The 17,823-nt window shown below is 32.6% G+C and overlaps 1 protein-coding gene across 2 annotated transcripts in view; it reads right to left on the bottom strand.

Annotated features, from left to right (window-relative positions):
• Positions 1-2,121: 2,121 nt before the first annotated feature.
• The window catches only part of sima (HIF-1 transcription factor component sima), a 42,883-nt gene continuing 27,181 nt past the window's right edge, over positions 2,122-17,823 (bottom strand). For both annotated transcript variants that reach the window (XM_081972353.1, XM_081972352.1), the window contains exons 8-13: positions 16,282-16,676; positions 9,971-10,194; positions 9,404-9,749; positions 7,300-7,595; positions 3,776-4,021; positions 2,122-3,678 (exon numbers count right to left, since the gene is read on the bottom strand). In XM_081972353.1, the coding sequence (XP_081828479.1) occupies positions 3,601-3,678; positions 3,776-4,021; positions 7,300-7,595; positions 9,404-9,749; positions 9,971-10,194; positions 16,282-16,676 (1,585 nt within the window). In that variant the 3' untranslated portion in view covers positions 2,122-3,600. The remainder of the gene's footprint in view (positions 3,679-3,775; positions 4,022-7,299; positions 7,596-9,403; positions 9,750-9,970; positions 10,195-16,281; positions 16,677-17,823) is intronic.

Below are 17,823 nucleotides of genomic sequence, written 5' to 3'. Positions count from 1 at the left end.
TTTGGGCCTTTCTCCAAATTGCTTTTACAATTTGGCAAACAACAAGTGTGACGGCATATTGTAGAGGCAATAGAATTTAAGTTAAAAAACCAACAACAAATTATAGAACAATGAAGGAACAATAACAATAGTGATAACACAATAAAATGAACACAAACTACACTTTCACTAGAACAACAAACATATAAACAACAATATATAATAGCAAACAAAAATTACTTTGGCAAGTAATCCCAAGTCTTGACTTTAAACTTTAAAAATTAATTTAATCATCCGAAAACTCAATTTCCACAATACAAACAAATGCAAACTGTCAATCCCATATTTCGGCCATATTGGAATTTTTGGCATGCACCTTCTTGGCTTTCTTGTACAGAGGGCGGTGCTGGAAGGTGTCTGTAAAAAATTCCAATATGGCCGGTTTTTAGTCGGTGCTGTTAATGTCAAAACAGTATTTGTTTGAATTGAATTCGTAGAGTTTTGAGTAGTTGTTACTGTCTTGAACAAAGTTTTGAGTAGCTCGAGCGTAGAATAATTTAAGAGTCTATACAGGGTGTTCTAAATTAAGTGCGCACCATTGCCAACTTTTTTATTATTGAAAATAGTAAATTGTTTAAATTAGCAAACTTGTGGCATTTTTTGCGCTCACTAAAATAGCAAAAAAGCATAAACAGAACATCGCGTTTTCAACTAATTTCAGAAAATGTAATTTTTTAAATGGAATGGCCTATAAATTTTTAGAAAATTTAATATCGTTTTTATGCCGTTATGGGCGTTATGTCTAGTTTTACGACTTATGCTCATAAGATCTTTTTTATTGAGAAAATTATGGTCTACCGATGTGCCTTAAAAATTTTTTGGCTATTCCATTTAAAAAAATTACATTTTCTGAAATGTCGAAAACGCGATGTTCAATTGTTTATGCGTCTTTAGTGAGCGCAAATAATGCCACAAGTTTGCTAATTTAAACACGTTTCTATTTTCAATAATAAAAAAGTTGGCAATGGTGCGCACTTAATTTAGAACACCTTGTATATGTGATAATGTACTTTAAATTTCATAACTGATTCTAAAATCTTAAAGCTAAAATCGTTTGACTTTGACGCTGAAAAACTTTTGTGTTGTCAGTGTCAGTCTGTTGGACCAAATGTGACGTCAATCGACAGTTGGTCACATGACTCCTATATTAGAAACTCTGACATTTTTTTACCAATTCTCAATTAACGTCACATCCACTTTGGCAGAGTGAGTTCACTCTTCTTACCATTGATTTCTTATGAATAATTTTTGAATTTTCCTTACAAGTATGGTCGGGACTTTTTATGAATGAAACCACGTGATCAATTCTTTTCAAATGTCAAATTATCTCAGGTATACAAAATGAAACCATTGTTTATTGTTGGTACAAAAGCTGCAATTTAACGCAACAACAGTATTTTTTTGAAACTTATTTTAACTGATTTTTTTTTCGTGAAAAGTGTGAAATGACTTGTACAAAGTGGCAGTCACAACAAACTGAATAAGTTCCGTGTTTTCACTCATAAAATAGCCCCAACTATACAGTGATCAGTTAATAATATTAATGCGATTTTCTTTAAGTTATGGTGGCGATTGTATGTCAGAAAAATGAAGTGTTTGGCTAGTAGATATTTTTATTTACCATTGGCGTTGATTTTTCGGAAAAAAGATTATATTTAGGCTAATTTTAGTTAACCTGTTCTACCAGATTTAGAATCAGCATCCCCAAAAACCCCTTTGTCCATGTTTTAAAGTCTACCAATTGAGTGAAAATTAACTTATTATACTCAATTGGGATAATACGCCTATTTAAGGCCATAAGGGTTACTAAGGGGTTTTTGGGGATGCTGATAAATCTAAGTTAACTAAAATTGGCCCTAATATTTTTTTTCTCGAAAAATCAAACCCTTTTTACCCCTCCAACACCACACGCCAATGGTAAATAAAAAGGTTTACTATACCAATTTCATTTTTCTGACATACAATCACCACCATAATTTAGAAAAAATTCGCATTATTTTTAACTGGGATATCAAGGCGTACTCATAAAAAGTGGGACACACTGAAGATAATTATTTTTGAGAACGAAAATAAACCTTAAAACCCATTGAATACTATATATTTTGTCCATCCACTTCCTGAAAACATATTACATTGATTAAAACAACGTTTTAAAACTAGTAACAAACCTACATTGATGCATTTAGTATTAATAAACTTATGAGTAAAAATTTTGCTGTTATTACAATTAAAAATGCATGTAGTTAGTTTACAAACCGTTGTAAAACTGAAATGAGATCTGTCATACGCATTTTGATCATATACTTGCTATATTATGCTGATTGTTACGATCGGGTACCACGACAAAACATAGAAAGTATTCGATTTTGTTTGTGCTGGTTTTATATAAACAAAATTTTTCATTGCAATTACCTTAATATAATATATTTCTGTATACATTTATACCTAATCTAAAAAGTTACGCTAAGCACATAAAATATACTTACACTTTAGTACTTTCCAATGAAATAAATGCTAAAAAGAATTATTTCTAACTTCTTTCGCTTATTGTAATATATGGCAGTAACCTAAATTTAAGAGCGAATAGATAATATAATAATTGATCAAAACATTCACATTAATAAAATGGCGATTAATTTGGAACATGTTGGAAAACAAATTTGAGAACAATTATTTTGCATAAAACTGTTGAAATATTTTGCAGTGAAAGAGAGCTTGAAATAAATATAATGAGACTCCATTCAAAAACACGTCTTTTGCTGCTGCAGCAAGTTTCCATTTTAAAAAAACTTCAGCTTGCTAACTATTAGTGGGTTTGGAAAAGAGAAGAAATTTAAAGAGCAAATAAACAATAAAAAGCACCTGCCCTAAAAAATTAATTTCTTATGTCAAAACATGGAAAACCCTATCAAATAATATAGACAAATAAAATAGTTAAAACTCTTTGTCTTATTGCTAAGTAAATAAAAACGTAAACTTAATATTTGAGATAGAGATGAGACTGGAGACTAAAACGCGAAAAAGTACTAAAATGGTTTAAAATATCACTGTTTTTTTTTGTAGTTTGTGGTGTAGTACAACTAGTTTATGTAGCTTAATTTCTTTGGTTCTGTGAATATTTCTGCACTATTTCCTGCCTGAAGCCTGTACTGTAAAAGAATGTGTGTCTGAATGCCTGTCTGCAATACAGACTAATCATTGTAAATCAATAAAATTGATTTAATTGTTGTAATGATAATTGTCACTCAGATTTCAATCTTGCTTAAACCACTACCCTACTAAAACCCACTTTATAAGACACCTGCTGCAGTTTGTTAAAAAAATATATTTCTCTCAACTTTATAAATATATGGGGACGTTGCAATTGAAATGATGTGAAAAGATGCCAGTTTTAAATCCTACACTGTCTAACATAGTAGGTCAATTAGTTGTTGGAATTTTGCAACTTTGTACAGTGACAACGTCCCCCTTGATGACGATTAAAGGGATTTCAAACTCTCGAGGTGCTGCTATTATACAATCTAAACTATCGTCGGTGTCAGCGATAGTTTCCTCCTCTAGCTAAATGTTCTGAGCAATTTCGAGTGCTATCAACAGCTCTTCACCTTGTAGAAGGGAACTGTTAACTGGCGCATTCACCTAAGAAAAAAATTATTAGCAAAAGTTTTATTCAAAAATTGAGCTTCTAGGTCACATAGAAATTAAAAATATAAACATAAAACTTATGACAGAATACCTCGCAATCCTGTTGTGTCAAATCCAACAAGGAGGGCACGCCAGTCTCCGGGTCCAAGAGCGACAACGAATTTTTGCGTATCATCATCTTCCTGGCCTGTTCCTCTCTTTTATACTTCTCTTCGTGTTGTTGTTGGAGAATTTTCTTTCTCCCTGCCAAACTTAAACTTTGTAAATCAACTTTGATTACGTTTTTTGTGGCCGTTACAATTCTTGCAGGAGGCGCCTGTAAATGTGTTTCCTTTTCCTAAAAAACATACCATTAGATTTATATGGTTCCGGAGATGTAAATCCATTGTAAATGCTGGTTACGTATGCCTTTTGCTCCTAGAATGTTCGAACTGATTTATTTTAAAGTTCGTAACGTTGTACAAACTAGACAATAACAAGTAATTACATAACTAAGAAACAGAAGGACAGTGTTATTAAGCCAATTAATTAATGTTGTATTGAATAAATAAGAACAAATCAAAATAGGAAGAACTTGACTATCATGTTTATAACCTTGGAATATTTTTCAAACTTCGATTGCCAAGTGATAACACAGGCAATTATAATTTGTTTAATTATTATCAAGTACACGAAATGTTATACAAATTTATTAAAATATAAACTTTCTTTGAACTTCAATGACGTTAACCAACATATAATAACATTTGTGTAATTAATTTGAGCTCCGATCATTTACTGTAATTTGACTTATTTTTCTGGGGGTTTTTATAAAAAAATTCTGTACGATTTACGTGGAGAAAACTATTTTATAGTCATGTCGTTAAATGTAACCACTGCAATTTCAATGTAAACTTATTGCTGTACTAATTGTTATCAATTTCCAAGTTTATGTCATATCAGTTTAATTGCAGCCAATCCCAAAGTACTAAACCCAATAGACTTTTATAAATTACTTTATTTCCCGTAAACTTTAAGAGAAGATGATTGAAAGTTGCTCATATGTACTGTATACGAAATCTTTACTTCATATTATTTGTCTGTGCATCCTAATTTATTGGCGACGTTGACAGATTTTTTATTCTCAGGGTAACTGCCAAAATGTCGATTAGGAAAACCAAAAGAAAGAACACAATAAGAGATCAAATGTAAATCAAAATGTATGAATAAGAATTATTATGTAAGAATGGAAATTTTGCAAAATAATTATTGGACCAAATTGGAGAGCCTATTTAAATGAATAAGAAACTTCTCAAATGCCGTTTATGCTTTGCAAATATTATGCAAAATATTGGTCTTAAATGGAAATAGACCAATCACTGTAAATAGGCACCATCATATGGAGATATGAACTGAAAAATCAGTTAGAAAATGTTGTAAAATGTCAATTACCATTATGTAATTTATGTTGGTAGGTACGTACTTTTTAAAGTACAAAACTAGAGGCAGAGACAAACGACCTTTGAGTGTGAATAAACATACTTTCTGATCAATGATATTCAAGATTAGTTATTTCGGAATGCGCTATTTTTCCAAAACATTTGTAAGTTACAAGTGATCTAATTTAAGACATACCTGTTATTTCACGTGTTTGATGTCATTTAAAATGGTAAAATTTTGACTATATAAAACCATCCAACAAAGGTGGCTAAAAACTAAATTGATGGAAAAATTCCTTCTAAACAATAACATGTAGTTGAATTATTATTAGCAGGAATAGGGTAATAACACTGTCCTATCTTCCTAAACTAGCAGTAGTCTAAGAAAAAACACAAAACGTTATTTTCAATTCGCTTTATTGACAACAACCGACATATTGAAAAAACACGTCGTCAAAATAAATTATACACACACTAAATCTAAAAATATAATCTTTATGAAAGATTACAAAATATCACTAATATTTTTGTTACTCTTTATTGCTGCAGTAAAATAACAATAACTATTTACAAAACAACATAGTACAAATTTTGGGATAATATAGTCACATACTTCCCTGATCATTTTACCATACTGCCTTTTTTTAATTGATTTAATTTCATTGAAAAGTTTTTTAAAAATATGATCAACTTTTGGCACCATGTTTGAGTTTATTTTGCTGGTACATGAAAGAGAAAAAAATCAATATTTTTTTAGTGTAATTCCTAATAATAACGATAACGCTTCTAAAGTTGATTTTTTATGTCTAATAAGCACCACAATAGTAACTGTTACAATGAAAGATGAAAACATTGTAAATATAGACACTCAGAGTCATTGCGAAAAATGGACGCTAAAACCACTATTTACACTAGCATGACAACACGGATTAGAATTTGAACAATGTAACGTTCATAATTGGATTAACCTAATTTTTTAAATATAATTCGAGTGAAAACTGTTGGACATTACAAAGGTGTGATCAAATAACGTGGAATGTGTGAAACGAATAGAGAGCACAAAACAAAGTTTAGTAAGTTCGATCACAGTCATTTTATTTATGTAATTTTTTAATATATTATAACATTTCCGCGTGTTCAACTTTTTGAGGTTAACATACTAATTAACAGTATCCTAAAATTGCATCTATCTACGCTGTTGGTTAGTAACATTCATAAATTTTCTACTGGATATGTTGGAAGTTTACTTTTCAATTACTGCATTGCAAACACAGATAATGGCAATGTGTTAGTGTTAGCACCATATTGATAATTTAGACTCAGACTTTTAAAACTTGAAAATGTATGTTGTTAGTGGACATGTAGTCAAAAGCGTTCCTATTTAATTTAATACTTTTTAAAATAGTTTATTTTAGTTTCACTTTTTATTTAATAAGCCTCATTTGAACCAAAATTATACATAATAGGCTTTTCTGTCCCAACATATCCATTGATTTCTATATCTAATAATACGCAATATCAGTAAACTATTCCTTTTATAACACAAGCGTACCTTTAACAATCACTCACTTTTATTACCGTTCTTTTAATCGATGGCAGTTAACCGAGTTTCTCCCTGATTTCTATTGTACTCTAATATTTCAGTAAGGGAGTAATCTAGAATAATAATTAGTAGGACTAGAATTCACCGAGTTTCAATGAAACTAATAGGCCAATGCTGATATTCATTGATTAACCAGGACATAGCAAACACAATTTCCAAAAATAATGCGTGCCGAAGCTATGTTAATAAAAAATAACATGTAATTCCACGATATGTTATCCAAACATGATATAGTTGGATGCTAGTTGCAGCTTATTCATGCAGTTTGTAGCTTATTGAGGTAGCAAACAATGGCAGGGAAAACCATCATAAAAAGCACCATATATTCTCCAAATTCTCACAACAAAAATGTCGTTGCACAGCACAAGAGAAATAGCGCGTCAATATCACAAGTCAAGATTCCGCATGTACAGTAACACGGTTTGTGGAGCGCTTTAATAGTCCTCTTAATCAAAATATAAAAAAAAAACAAGATCATAGTAACAGTCAAATTATCGTTTTGTTTTCCTCAAAACAATACAACTAGTCGATTCATCGTTTCGTTTTAGTAGGTGCGAGGCATATGTAACCAGCACGGATATCGAATCCGCTTACCAGTAAATTCATTAAGACACTATCACTTGGTTGCGAGACACAGGCGGCTTTTCCACCAGTGTCCAGTAACCAATTATTTGATTTGCTCTTGGGTCGACCTCTTTGATGGTTGTTCGACATAAGTTGGTGGAGCAACTCCGATGAGAGTTTTTCCTTTGGCTCGCTTTTTACTCGTTTTGTTTGATGTTCAAAAGTTGAATTGTTTGATCGTTTTAGGCTCGGCGATCTGTCTATTTGGCCTATACTATCCACTTCCATTTTTGGACTTAGTTTTGTACTCCAACTCCTGTTTGAAGCTAAAAGAGAATCAACAATTAATAAAGTTATATATGCAGTTTAGGATGCTTAGTGTTTTTCCACGTGCAAGATTTGCGAGTGAGATTAGTATAATTAGCACTAATGCGTAAAATACTACGTCTATTCCATTACCACAATGAAGGTCATGCCTGTATAGGGTTATATAAGTAAAACATTTATTGCCGTTTGCACCGTTCGTCTTAAGGTGTCTTGAAGTTGGCAATACAGAATATATAAAGAAAAACAAATTTTTCTCATACATCATAAAGGAAATGAGCATTGCAGAGTTAGTTTTACTAAACCAACTTTTATTGGCCGGTGCACAACAGGCAGAAATTGTGAGTAATGGTTTCTGTACGGACAATATGTTCAAAAGTTTTAATTTTGGTACCATTTCAACAAAACTTCAGAAATGTAAATATTGTTTAAACAATTTCAAGGTCGGTTTCATAACAGCTATAGTACAACTCAATTGATAAGTATAACAATAATTAATAGCCAGTTTCAATATTGCTTGAATACTTAATAATCATAAAAATTGTTATACTGATAATATTATTTATGATTATTTGAAATATGCATTAGTGCCCCTTTATCAATGCAGATACAGCCAAAAAACAATTTTGCACAAACTTAACTTTAACACACTTATTTTACATAACTGTCCAGGTTCTTATAAAAATTATTACATTATAATAATTAACCGAGTAACCTATATTTAGTAATTTTAATAGAATTGAGCCTCTCCAACCAAACAATTTACGAAAATATGACGTTATTTCACTCAGATCTGTTTTGTATGAGAATGTACAGAATTCAAATAGGAAATGGCAAAGTCATCTGTTTTCAACGATACATACATTTCATTGTACACGTCAATGATAATTATTAGTCTGCTATTATAGTAACATTAGTTCAAGGTTTAAAAGCAAAACGTATTCGTTTTATAAGAATAAAAAGGTACAAAAAAAAATCTAAAAACTATGAAGATAAAGTGTGCTTTTTTTTTGAAATCAATTAATGATAATGAATTGAAATTTGATCCCTAATGGAACATTCTGTACTAATGTACTATCTACCTTTTGAAAACCATATTAATCGCAATTCCGATAATTTAGACTACAAAACCAACATTACACTCAGTTTTGTTCCACACCCTCACCTTTTCTGCTGAATTAAGTTAAGTACTAAAGTAACGACTAAATGCTGGCAATAAATACATAATTTTCAAATACAAACTGAATTATTTTCCAATAATTCAAATAAATTGATCAAAACAAACACATTCTAGCGCAAATAAATGACTGACTCTTTTTGATAAACGTAAGCACTTAACCTTGCAAATCATATTAACTGGTAGTACGTTTACGGTTTTTTTTATAGTTTTTAGCTTTCAACATACTCATCTAGAGTGTTTTTTCTTTTTCATAGTGGCAAATTTGTATGAGTAACGTACTTGACGTAAAAAACATTGGTAGGAAGTCCTACTATCATAATAATTACTAAAAACGGAACAATAACAATCTTTTACAGTGATTATAAACGACACATTTAAAGTACGACCATGCTTAATGCGATTGAAATTTAGAAACAAAAATTGAAATTGATTTCACCTTTACACAGTTAACCGTAATAACTAAAAACCATATTGTTATTGTTCAGCATATTGTCCCAGTGTTTTTATTTGATATTAATTTTACGGCTCATTGCTTTCGAAATGCATAGAAAATCCGACTCATGCAGCATAGTATTTACAGCATCAGTGCAACAATTTTAACCAATATATAGAGAAAGTGTGCCCCCTTACTTTTCTCATTTGTATAAACCTCCGGGTTAGTTTCCTCCACCGTTCCGCCACCCCTGTCAGTACCTTTGAGTGTGCGTTTATTCACAGATGATCCGAGCATCTGTGCCAACGTCGAATTACTTTCAGGTATCCGACTCTGACTCTTGTTCTTCTCGTTGTTGTTCCACATCAGGTCATTGGACATGAACAACGTCAAATCTTCGGAAAAATTCATGGGTATGTAGGGCGCCTTCATGATTAAATCAGTATCGTCGTCCATTTGGAGATTCATGAAGGTTGACATCTGATCTTCGTCCAGAAGCGAACTGTTCGGACTGGACAAAGACGGTAGACTACAATCTGAGTTCTGAAAATTGAATAGTGTCACATGTTGGCAATTTGAAATCGCAAGCGTTTATGTAAAATTGCAAAACTTTCTATTTTTTGAAGGTCGAAACGAGGTGTGCGTACTAGTCGATCTATTTTTGCATGCGGTACAAGTAATTATTAATGCACGACGACAATACTTTATGCAAGTTAATTCATTGAATGGAAGCAACGCCCACTTATTTTATACTTGCGGCTTACCTTTGATAAGTTAGGTGACAACAGCTGAGGGGAAGAGTCTCTGTAATCTCTGTATGATATAAACGGGTCCGAAGGTTCGTCAGTAAGAAGAGGACCGAAACTGTTGTCCTTTAGTAAAAAATCGTCAAACATATCTGTTAAGAAAGGGTGGTCGTCTAATGGAACACAAACGTCACCCGCTACAGGAGCCAAGTGAGTCAAATCATCTGGTTCGTCTTTTAGCACTGCAATAATAGAGAAAAAACTAAGTTTCACATTTTTCTCAAATTTAAAACAAAAATTACCCTGTAAGGGCAAGATCATCATGGTTGACACTACACAAAATTAATTTCAAAGGTGCAACAAAGTTTGAGGTTTTTCAAAACGAATCAAAACGTTAGTCCCACATTCAACAACCACTAATCACCGTCAACTGATAAGCCAAAATAGCTGCCTGATGCTTATAACATAACCACTTATCAAAGTGCCGCGGCCTTCTTAACTAAACTTAACGCAATTATCACGATAACCCCGTCGAACTTTTTCCATACTCGAGTCCTGCCACCCGAATTGACATTAAAGGAAGACGCGCCTTGTGCTGCAAGCGTGTTTCTTCTTCCTATCGCAGCATCACTATGCCGTCATAGTTCGTGCAGAGCGATAAGTTTGTTGTGGTGGTCGTTTTTGATTGCTGATCGAAGCGTGTTTTAATTTGAAAATTGATGTTTACAGGAAAGTGTGGTGTGATTCAAATATTTATCACGCCCAGTTTTAAAACGTGGTAGAATCGTAGAATTAATCGTAACTGAAGAGATCTTTAATAGGTTTTATTTAATTGTCCGGTAAATTAACTTCAGAACCAAGTGGGTTTTAAGTCAATTTTGAAACGTGCAAGACGATTTTTTGAATGTTTTCTAAGTTCACAAATATAATTTTGTCCTGAGTGAATTAGCAAAGTTGCAATATTTCTCCTGAATCACCAAAATCTGATTTCAGAATTGACATATGTCAATCGCTTGTCATACTTTTGATTAAGTTAAATAAAACATCCTGTATTTTATTTGCTCAATTGGAAAACCTTGTTTTGTAATTTCTGCGGTTATATTGGTTACTTTTCAAAAAATATAGTTTTACTTTTTTTTTGTTTATGCCGCTGGATGAAATTTAGACAGCTGCAAAAGTTGAAATTGTAAGAAACATGTCACGTGACTTTTAAAATGTAATTTAAACGTTGAAAATTTGGTAAATTAAATTTAGACAGTTGCAAAAGTTGATATTGTAAAAGGCTGTCACAATCCAATTTTTTGACACCTGTCAAATCCGTCACGTGACCATAAAAAATAGTTTCAACTGTGAAAATTTGCTAAATCAAATTTAGACAGTTGTAAAAGCTGAAATTGTCAAATACACTACGATTACATACAATACGATTATAATTAATATTTTATTTAACGAAATTGTCAAAATTGGTAAATTAATTTTTAGAAAGAAAAAAGTTGTAAAAACCTAAATTGTAAGAAGCACAACACGTGACTTTGATAATGCAACTTTTTTAGATATATTTGAAATGAGAAACAAAAAAGATCTTTCAATTGAGCAAATAAAATACAGAGTGATTTAAAATCAGCAAAACATGTGTCAAAAAACAAAGTTTATATTGTCAATATAACATTATCTTATAGCTTTATAGTCCAGTTAGCATGACAGATGACAACCTTTTGCAGCGTTCATTAAAATTGTATTTACGTTTCTATAGTGTTATAATTTTTCAGATATAGGTCTGTGAACCAAACATCCTTCATTTCCTATTATTAAGTGTTATTTTTAAGCGTGTGATTGCAAATGTGGCATCTAAAAATAAATCCAGCAGCCACCTAACAGCGAAAGTGAGTTAGAAAAAAATACCTACACCACGAAAAAACTTACATAAGCAAACACAGAGTTAGCGAAGATTTTCATCGATCAAGTGTTAACGACCCACATGAATGTGGTGCTAAGTTTATGAAGAGAGGAAACTTTTTGCTAATGGCTTTTAGAGTTCTCTTCAGAGTAGCCAGCAGTTATGTAAATACGTATATCAGTTTTGGGACGTAAATTTATGGTAGAGTGGCTATATAGATGCAACAAATGACATAAATATAAACACACCCACACTAAACAACAACAACGTGACTGCATAATAACAAAACAATACAAATGCATTTCCTACATCACTCGGAAGTTGCTGCTGCTGCTGCTAATGATAGGCCTTGATGTAGTACATGGACAAATCGCCTGTTAAACCTATTAGATTGTTTGATAATGATAGAAAAATACTTCTACACCGCAGTCGTAAACACAAAAGGGTTATATCATCGTACTATTTGGCGGTATTGGTGTTTTTCACATTCTTAGCGTAAATCGAACGGCTTGGCACATTTTTCTATACGGCAACCAGCACAGCTAATTATAGATAGTTCGTTTGATATTCGTCTTGCGTGACGTAATTTGTCAGCTGATTGCCGGCCTTGACATTGCTATAAATAATACGATGGGTCGTTCTTTAGATTTTAGAAAGTTTACGTTTCGATCAATTAACCTTTTTGACATTGCATACAGTTGCTTTTATTGTTAAAACTGATGTGAAATATTGTTTCTGCGACTAGAGTAATTCAGATCACGCTATTTTGGCTGAGAGAGATATTTACAAGAGCTCAATTTGGCGTAACATATTGTTTTGAGAGTTTAAAAATCGATCTTGTCCCTAGTTTTGACTAAAAACTAACAAAATTTATAAAAATTAGTATTAAAAAATGGATGAAGAATTTTACAAAGAGTTTTCTCTGCTTTTCCGTCTTATCAAATTTTCGCATCCCATTAAAAAAAAGATGGCTCAATAAACTAAACCCCGCATTTCAGGGATCTATTTACGACGAAACTGAATGCTAATATTGGGGTGCTAGAGGCTCTAGAAAGCAGCGACCGGGCTATACATAATGTTTCGTACATTTTATAAACGTCACAGTAAATTCTAATAAAAAAAAACACAAATTTTATGACACAGAACGTTTTCTTTGTGCGACCTTTACCAAGTTTCATTATGCGATCGTAAAAAGGCTAACGCTCCTTTAAGCAACTCTATAGGTACATAATTGTGGATAAACAATTGTAGCTTAATGAACCGAAAAATAGGCTGCCAGCACATTAGAAAACACTTAACTTAATTAAACAAATCAGGAATTATGTAAAGGGGTTATTAATTAAAACCACTTTTAGCCTACTTAACAGACACACTTATTAGTAAACTCGAAGATCAAGGTGGACGTAGTTCAATTAGTTGGTACTTATATCATGTTGAATAAATCCATTAGATGTGATCTATGAGTGACAGACTGTAACGTATTAAAAATTGAATAATTACATTTACTGCAAATACAGAAAAGAAAAAAATAGTTTTTCCTATATTAACAGTCGTTAAAGTGTTTTTGGTAGTGATAATGACAAAACCAATCACATCATTGTCACACATTGACAAGCTCTACAATAACGGTCAATAAAACCGCTGTATGAAAGGAAATAATTTTTTTATAACTACAAAAATCAAAGTTTACTTTGAAATAACCGTACATTGTCGAATCAATGTTATTTGGCAGCGCGCTAGAAAAAGCGGTAAACATCTGTCATGCAGGTTTCTGTTACATAATTTAATGACACTGTTGCAAACCCAAAAATATCTTCAAAAATTAACCACATTTATGTTAGTTTTAATAGAAATTAATGTCACCGCAATCGTAAATCTCTGTTGTTTTCGCCATTAAAATTGTCAATGAGCCATGTGAATAGAGCTGTTTAAATCTTGATTAGCACAGGGATTTTTCGGATTGACCTGAGTTACATTCAAATTGCATAAATATCTTCCATGGAAAAATAGTCCATTCACCTGCTCGTTGCAATGTTTTCTAGTTCTGTGTGTTAAAAACAACTAGTCACTCGATTTTGAGGTGAACAGCCTCAGCTAAATATAGTAGAGTGGAGAATGTATGTGCTGTCCGAAACTGGGGACACAGTGCCTGAAATTGTATAAAATGATTCAAATGGTATAATTTTCTGATAACCCTGTATTTCATGTGTTTTTGTCTAAACTAACCTGTTAATTAAGGTTGATTTTCAAATTTATTAAAGGTCAAGTGGGCAAAAATTGGTACGTGTGATAACAATTATAAACTTAAGTTTAATAAATCAATTAATATACCTACAACTAAATAGGTACTTAATGGGGTGATTATCAACAGTTTCAACTAATTTAGGACACTAGGGTCTTTGAAGACAGCTTTGAATTAATAAAAATATTCTCAGTTTTCTTTTAAAATAGTTTGAAAATGTGACTTTTCAAGTAATACCGGCATGTAAGCAATTACACAAACTGCTAATAACTTAACCTGAGTTCAAGGCAACTTAATTTTTCTACAAGATATTACAAACAACAATAAACCATGTCATTCATTTTAATAGCACATTCTCGTGGTTGTCAATAACGTTTCAATTTCGTCAACCTTCACTTTAGCTGTAATTGAACGCTTCGTGTCAGCTTATATGGGTGCCAGGATGACCCTTTTTTACAATTCATTCGTTAGTACATAATGTATAAGATATAAGGGACAGTTAATTACTTTCAATTGTGTTTGGTCCAGTGGCATGTGATTTACGACTCCCAACTGTACAAATATTGGCACTTCGAGCAATGCCAAGCCTGTCTGAAGTTTATTTAGGTGGGATACTGTAAATATTTCAACTTTTTAATATCGTCTTTAGACAAGCAATGCAAGTAATTTACTTAAAGAATCACCCCATAAGCCTATCAAAATCGTTTATTAATCGTAATTTAAACCGATTACTACTGGAGCATTCACGATGTTATGAAAGCACTGACACTGTTCTGTCGAGTTAAATAATTGTTGATTGCACGTTATTATCACTCTTGTAAACAACCGTATCACGTTTCTCTTCACCTGTTGTCTTGATATCAATGTTTTCCTTTCTACAGCCTATCACACTAATAGAAAAGGTAATTTTTGATTAAGTTTGTGCAATTTCACACACACTTAAACGTGGTTTGCAGTTGCAAATGTCAAAAGTGGGGTTTACCCAGTAAATACTTTTTAATTACTAACTATAAATATTAGTTCCTGTAGAAATAACAAAGTGCATTCAGTGATCATAAATCAAAATACCTTGAGACTTGACCTTGAGATGTAGATTAAAATAATAACACCTGAAATTTTTAATAAGTGTAAATTGTTTGTTTTTTTTTTAGTTAAATTGATGATTTAGGTCTTTCATTGAAACTATTATTTTTTTATTAAATTCTACTTTTTGCTCTTACATTTAGCCTTGATACCTAGCGCATCAATTTTTAAACTGTAAATTTAATAAAACATCAACGAAATCAAAGTAAATTTGCGTAATAAACTATTAATTTAAAACAGGTAAAAATAAAACTCGATCAAGGTAAACTCAAATCAATACTATTTCCTGTTGTATGACCCACTCAAATATGAATCACCTATTAAAACAAACGACTAAAAATACCAACATTTTCAAAATGGTATAGGAAACTCCCGTTGAGGTTACGTAACACTAAAAAATATTCCTATAATCACGGATAGCAACGGGCGTCTATTTTTTTATCGCAACCTCGAAATTATCAAATTTGTTTTTGCGAGCTTAACAGCACCTCAGTAATTTGATAAGATTATAAAAGCGTGTTGTTTAAATTTTGTGAAGCTGCTTTATGCATTTTTTTTTAATGAGATTTCTTCTGTTTACTTTTTATTACATAATTGTTTAATTTAATAGTGTTGAAAGGGAAAATCCTATTCTTGTTTTTTCCAAATGATTTTGGAATTTAATCAGATTTAACGTCAAAAATGCAGTTTCTTCCAAGTTTGAGTCAGAAAAATGTTGTCAAATGGCTTAAGAAACTTATCTTATATATCTAAAGACTACGAAAATTAACAGTATAACAAGATGTTGTGGCACATTCCAAACCATCTATTGCTAAACTTTCTAATATTATCGTCACAAATAAAAACAACTAATTTTTGTTTTGAAGCCAACAACCACTAAAAAACAGCAGGTACTCAGCCAAAAAAAAACTATTAATACAAGGCTATTATTTGCGTTAGCTTGCAAACTTAAGTTTGCTTCTTTTAACACCTTTTCCTGGCTGATGTTGACTTTTATGCTATTAATTTTCACACCAAATAACCAAGTGGCTCGATTATACAGAGAAGCATTTCGACCTCAAACTTTGTTGTCGTACTCATTGAACAATTAAACAAAAATGTACTCACTTGTTAGGCCAGGTTCCTCCTCTGAAAACGTCAAGAACCCTTTACTCATATCCTCTGTTCTGGGAGCAAAAATAGTCTTGGTGGCGGTATGAGGTCGGACAATCTCCGGTTGTGGTTGAACCTCCTTGGGAGGTTCGTATGGTGCAAATAATTTGGCCGTAACCGAAATGGGTCCTGTTCTAGACGGAGGTGCACATTTAACTGGAGTAATCGGGTTCGAGCGAGTAATCACTGATTTCTGAATAACGTTATCCTCTTCCACTTTTTCTACCACAATTTTGGGAGGACTCAACTCTTTGGGCAAAACAGTTTGCGGTTCCGGCGTTGTTGATATTTCCGATTTTACACAGGCCAATTGATGTGCCGCGTATATTTCATGTTTGCATTCCACACCACTGAAATGATTCGATTTGTTGGATTTCACTGACCGGGTTTTCGGTAAAAATTTTTGACCGAAAACTTTTGGACTTTACGCGTTTGGCACCCTTACTTTGGGGGAAAAAAAAAATATTGCAAATTAGGAAAATGACACTCGAACGTAGAAATCTAAACTCAAAAGGAACGTAGTAAATTTGCCGGCAAAAAAAAAACCGATATCACAAGTGTATAGTAGAGTTTCTCACTGATAGGGACAGGCTGACGAGGAATCTTTGCGTATTGTCGCGTGTTTTCTCCCACTACGCGAGGTTGGGGAGAATGTATAAATGTGAATGCGATGTTGCCACACTGACACACCTACATTTCCTTAGCGTTACTCTAAAAAGTCTAAAAGTTATAAAGATAAATATTAGCTTAGGTAACCAAATAGGTTTTACTTATTGCTAGTTTGGCCCAACTCAAAATTTTGCCCCCAAAAAATCTCAAAGGAAATTCCAGCCGATTAATTAGTAGAATTTTAGATGTTAGTATTGGTGACGTGAGACGGAAATAACGTTGATGAGCTTTACCAGAAATGAGATAAACTCCAAAAATGATTTCATTGAATAAAGTTACTCACATTGGTGCGTTCATGGTGCAAAGCACGTAACTTTCAACGTACGTCCAACTAAATTGCTCGATAGAACTAGAACGTTTCAAAACTGGACTTTTACTGTAAAATGAATCAGTGGCAATAACCACACACCATCCTGTGAAAATCCAATTCAACCTAGCAGGAAAACCGCGTTAAACTCAACCAAACAAATTAACTTGTGCGTTAAACCTCCCTCCGAGAAACAGGAAAGAGTAGCGTGTCGTTTCCAAACTACTAACTCTTGATGATTAGAGAGGAGGTCATTAGTTCTGGATTTGGGTGTTATCGAGCGTGCTGCTAAATGCTTCGAATTCTGGATTAGTCCATTGGCCATTCTCGTTAAAATGGAGTGGATCTGATGCGATTCTTGTCAAACATGATGATTGTCTAAACTCTGAATGTATTTTTGTCGATCTGACAACATGGTAATACACTAAAATTAACTGGACAGTTATTTTCAACGTGGCTTGATTGACACAGCGGGACGAGAGAAAAAAAGTGAACGCACGTGACTGCGTTATTATGATTAC

Source organism: Ips typographus, linkage group LG2 (assembly GCF_016097725.1).
Source record: "Ips typographus isolate SLU linkage group LG2, UJ_Ityp_2.0, whole genome shotgun sequence".
NCBI lineage: Eukaryota > Metazoa > Arthropoda > Insecta > Coleoptera > Curculionidae > Ips > Ips typographus.
The sequence above is the reverse complement of the archived record's forward strand: the minus strand, read 5'-3'. Positions and strand labels throughout refer to the sequence as shown.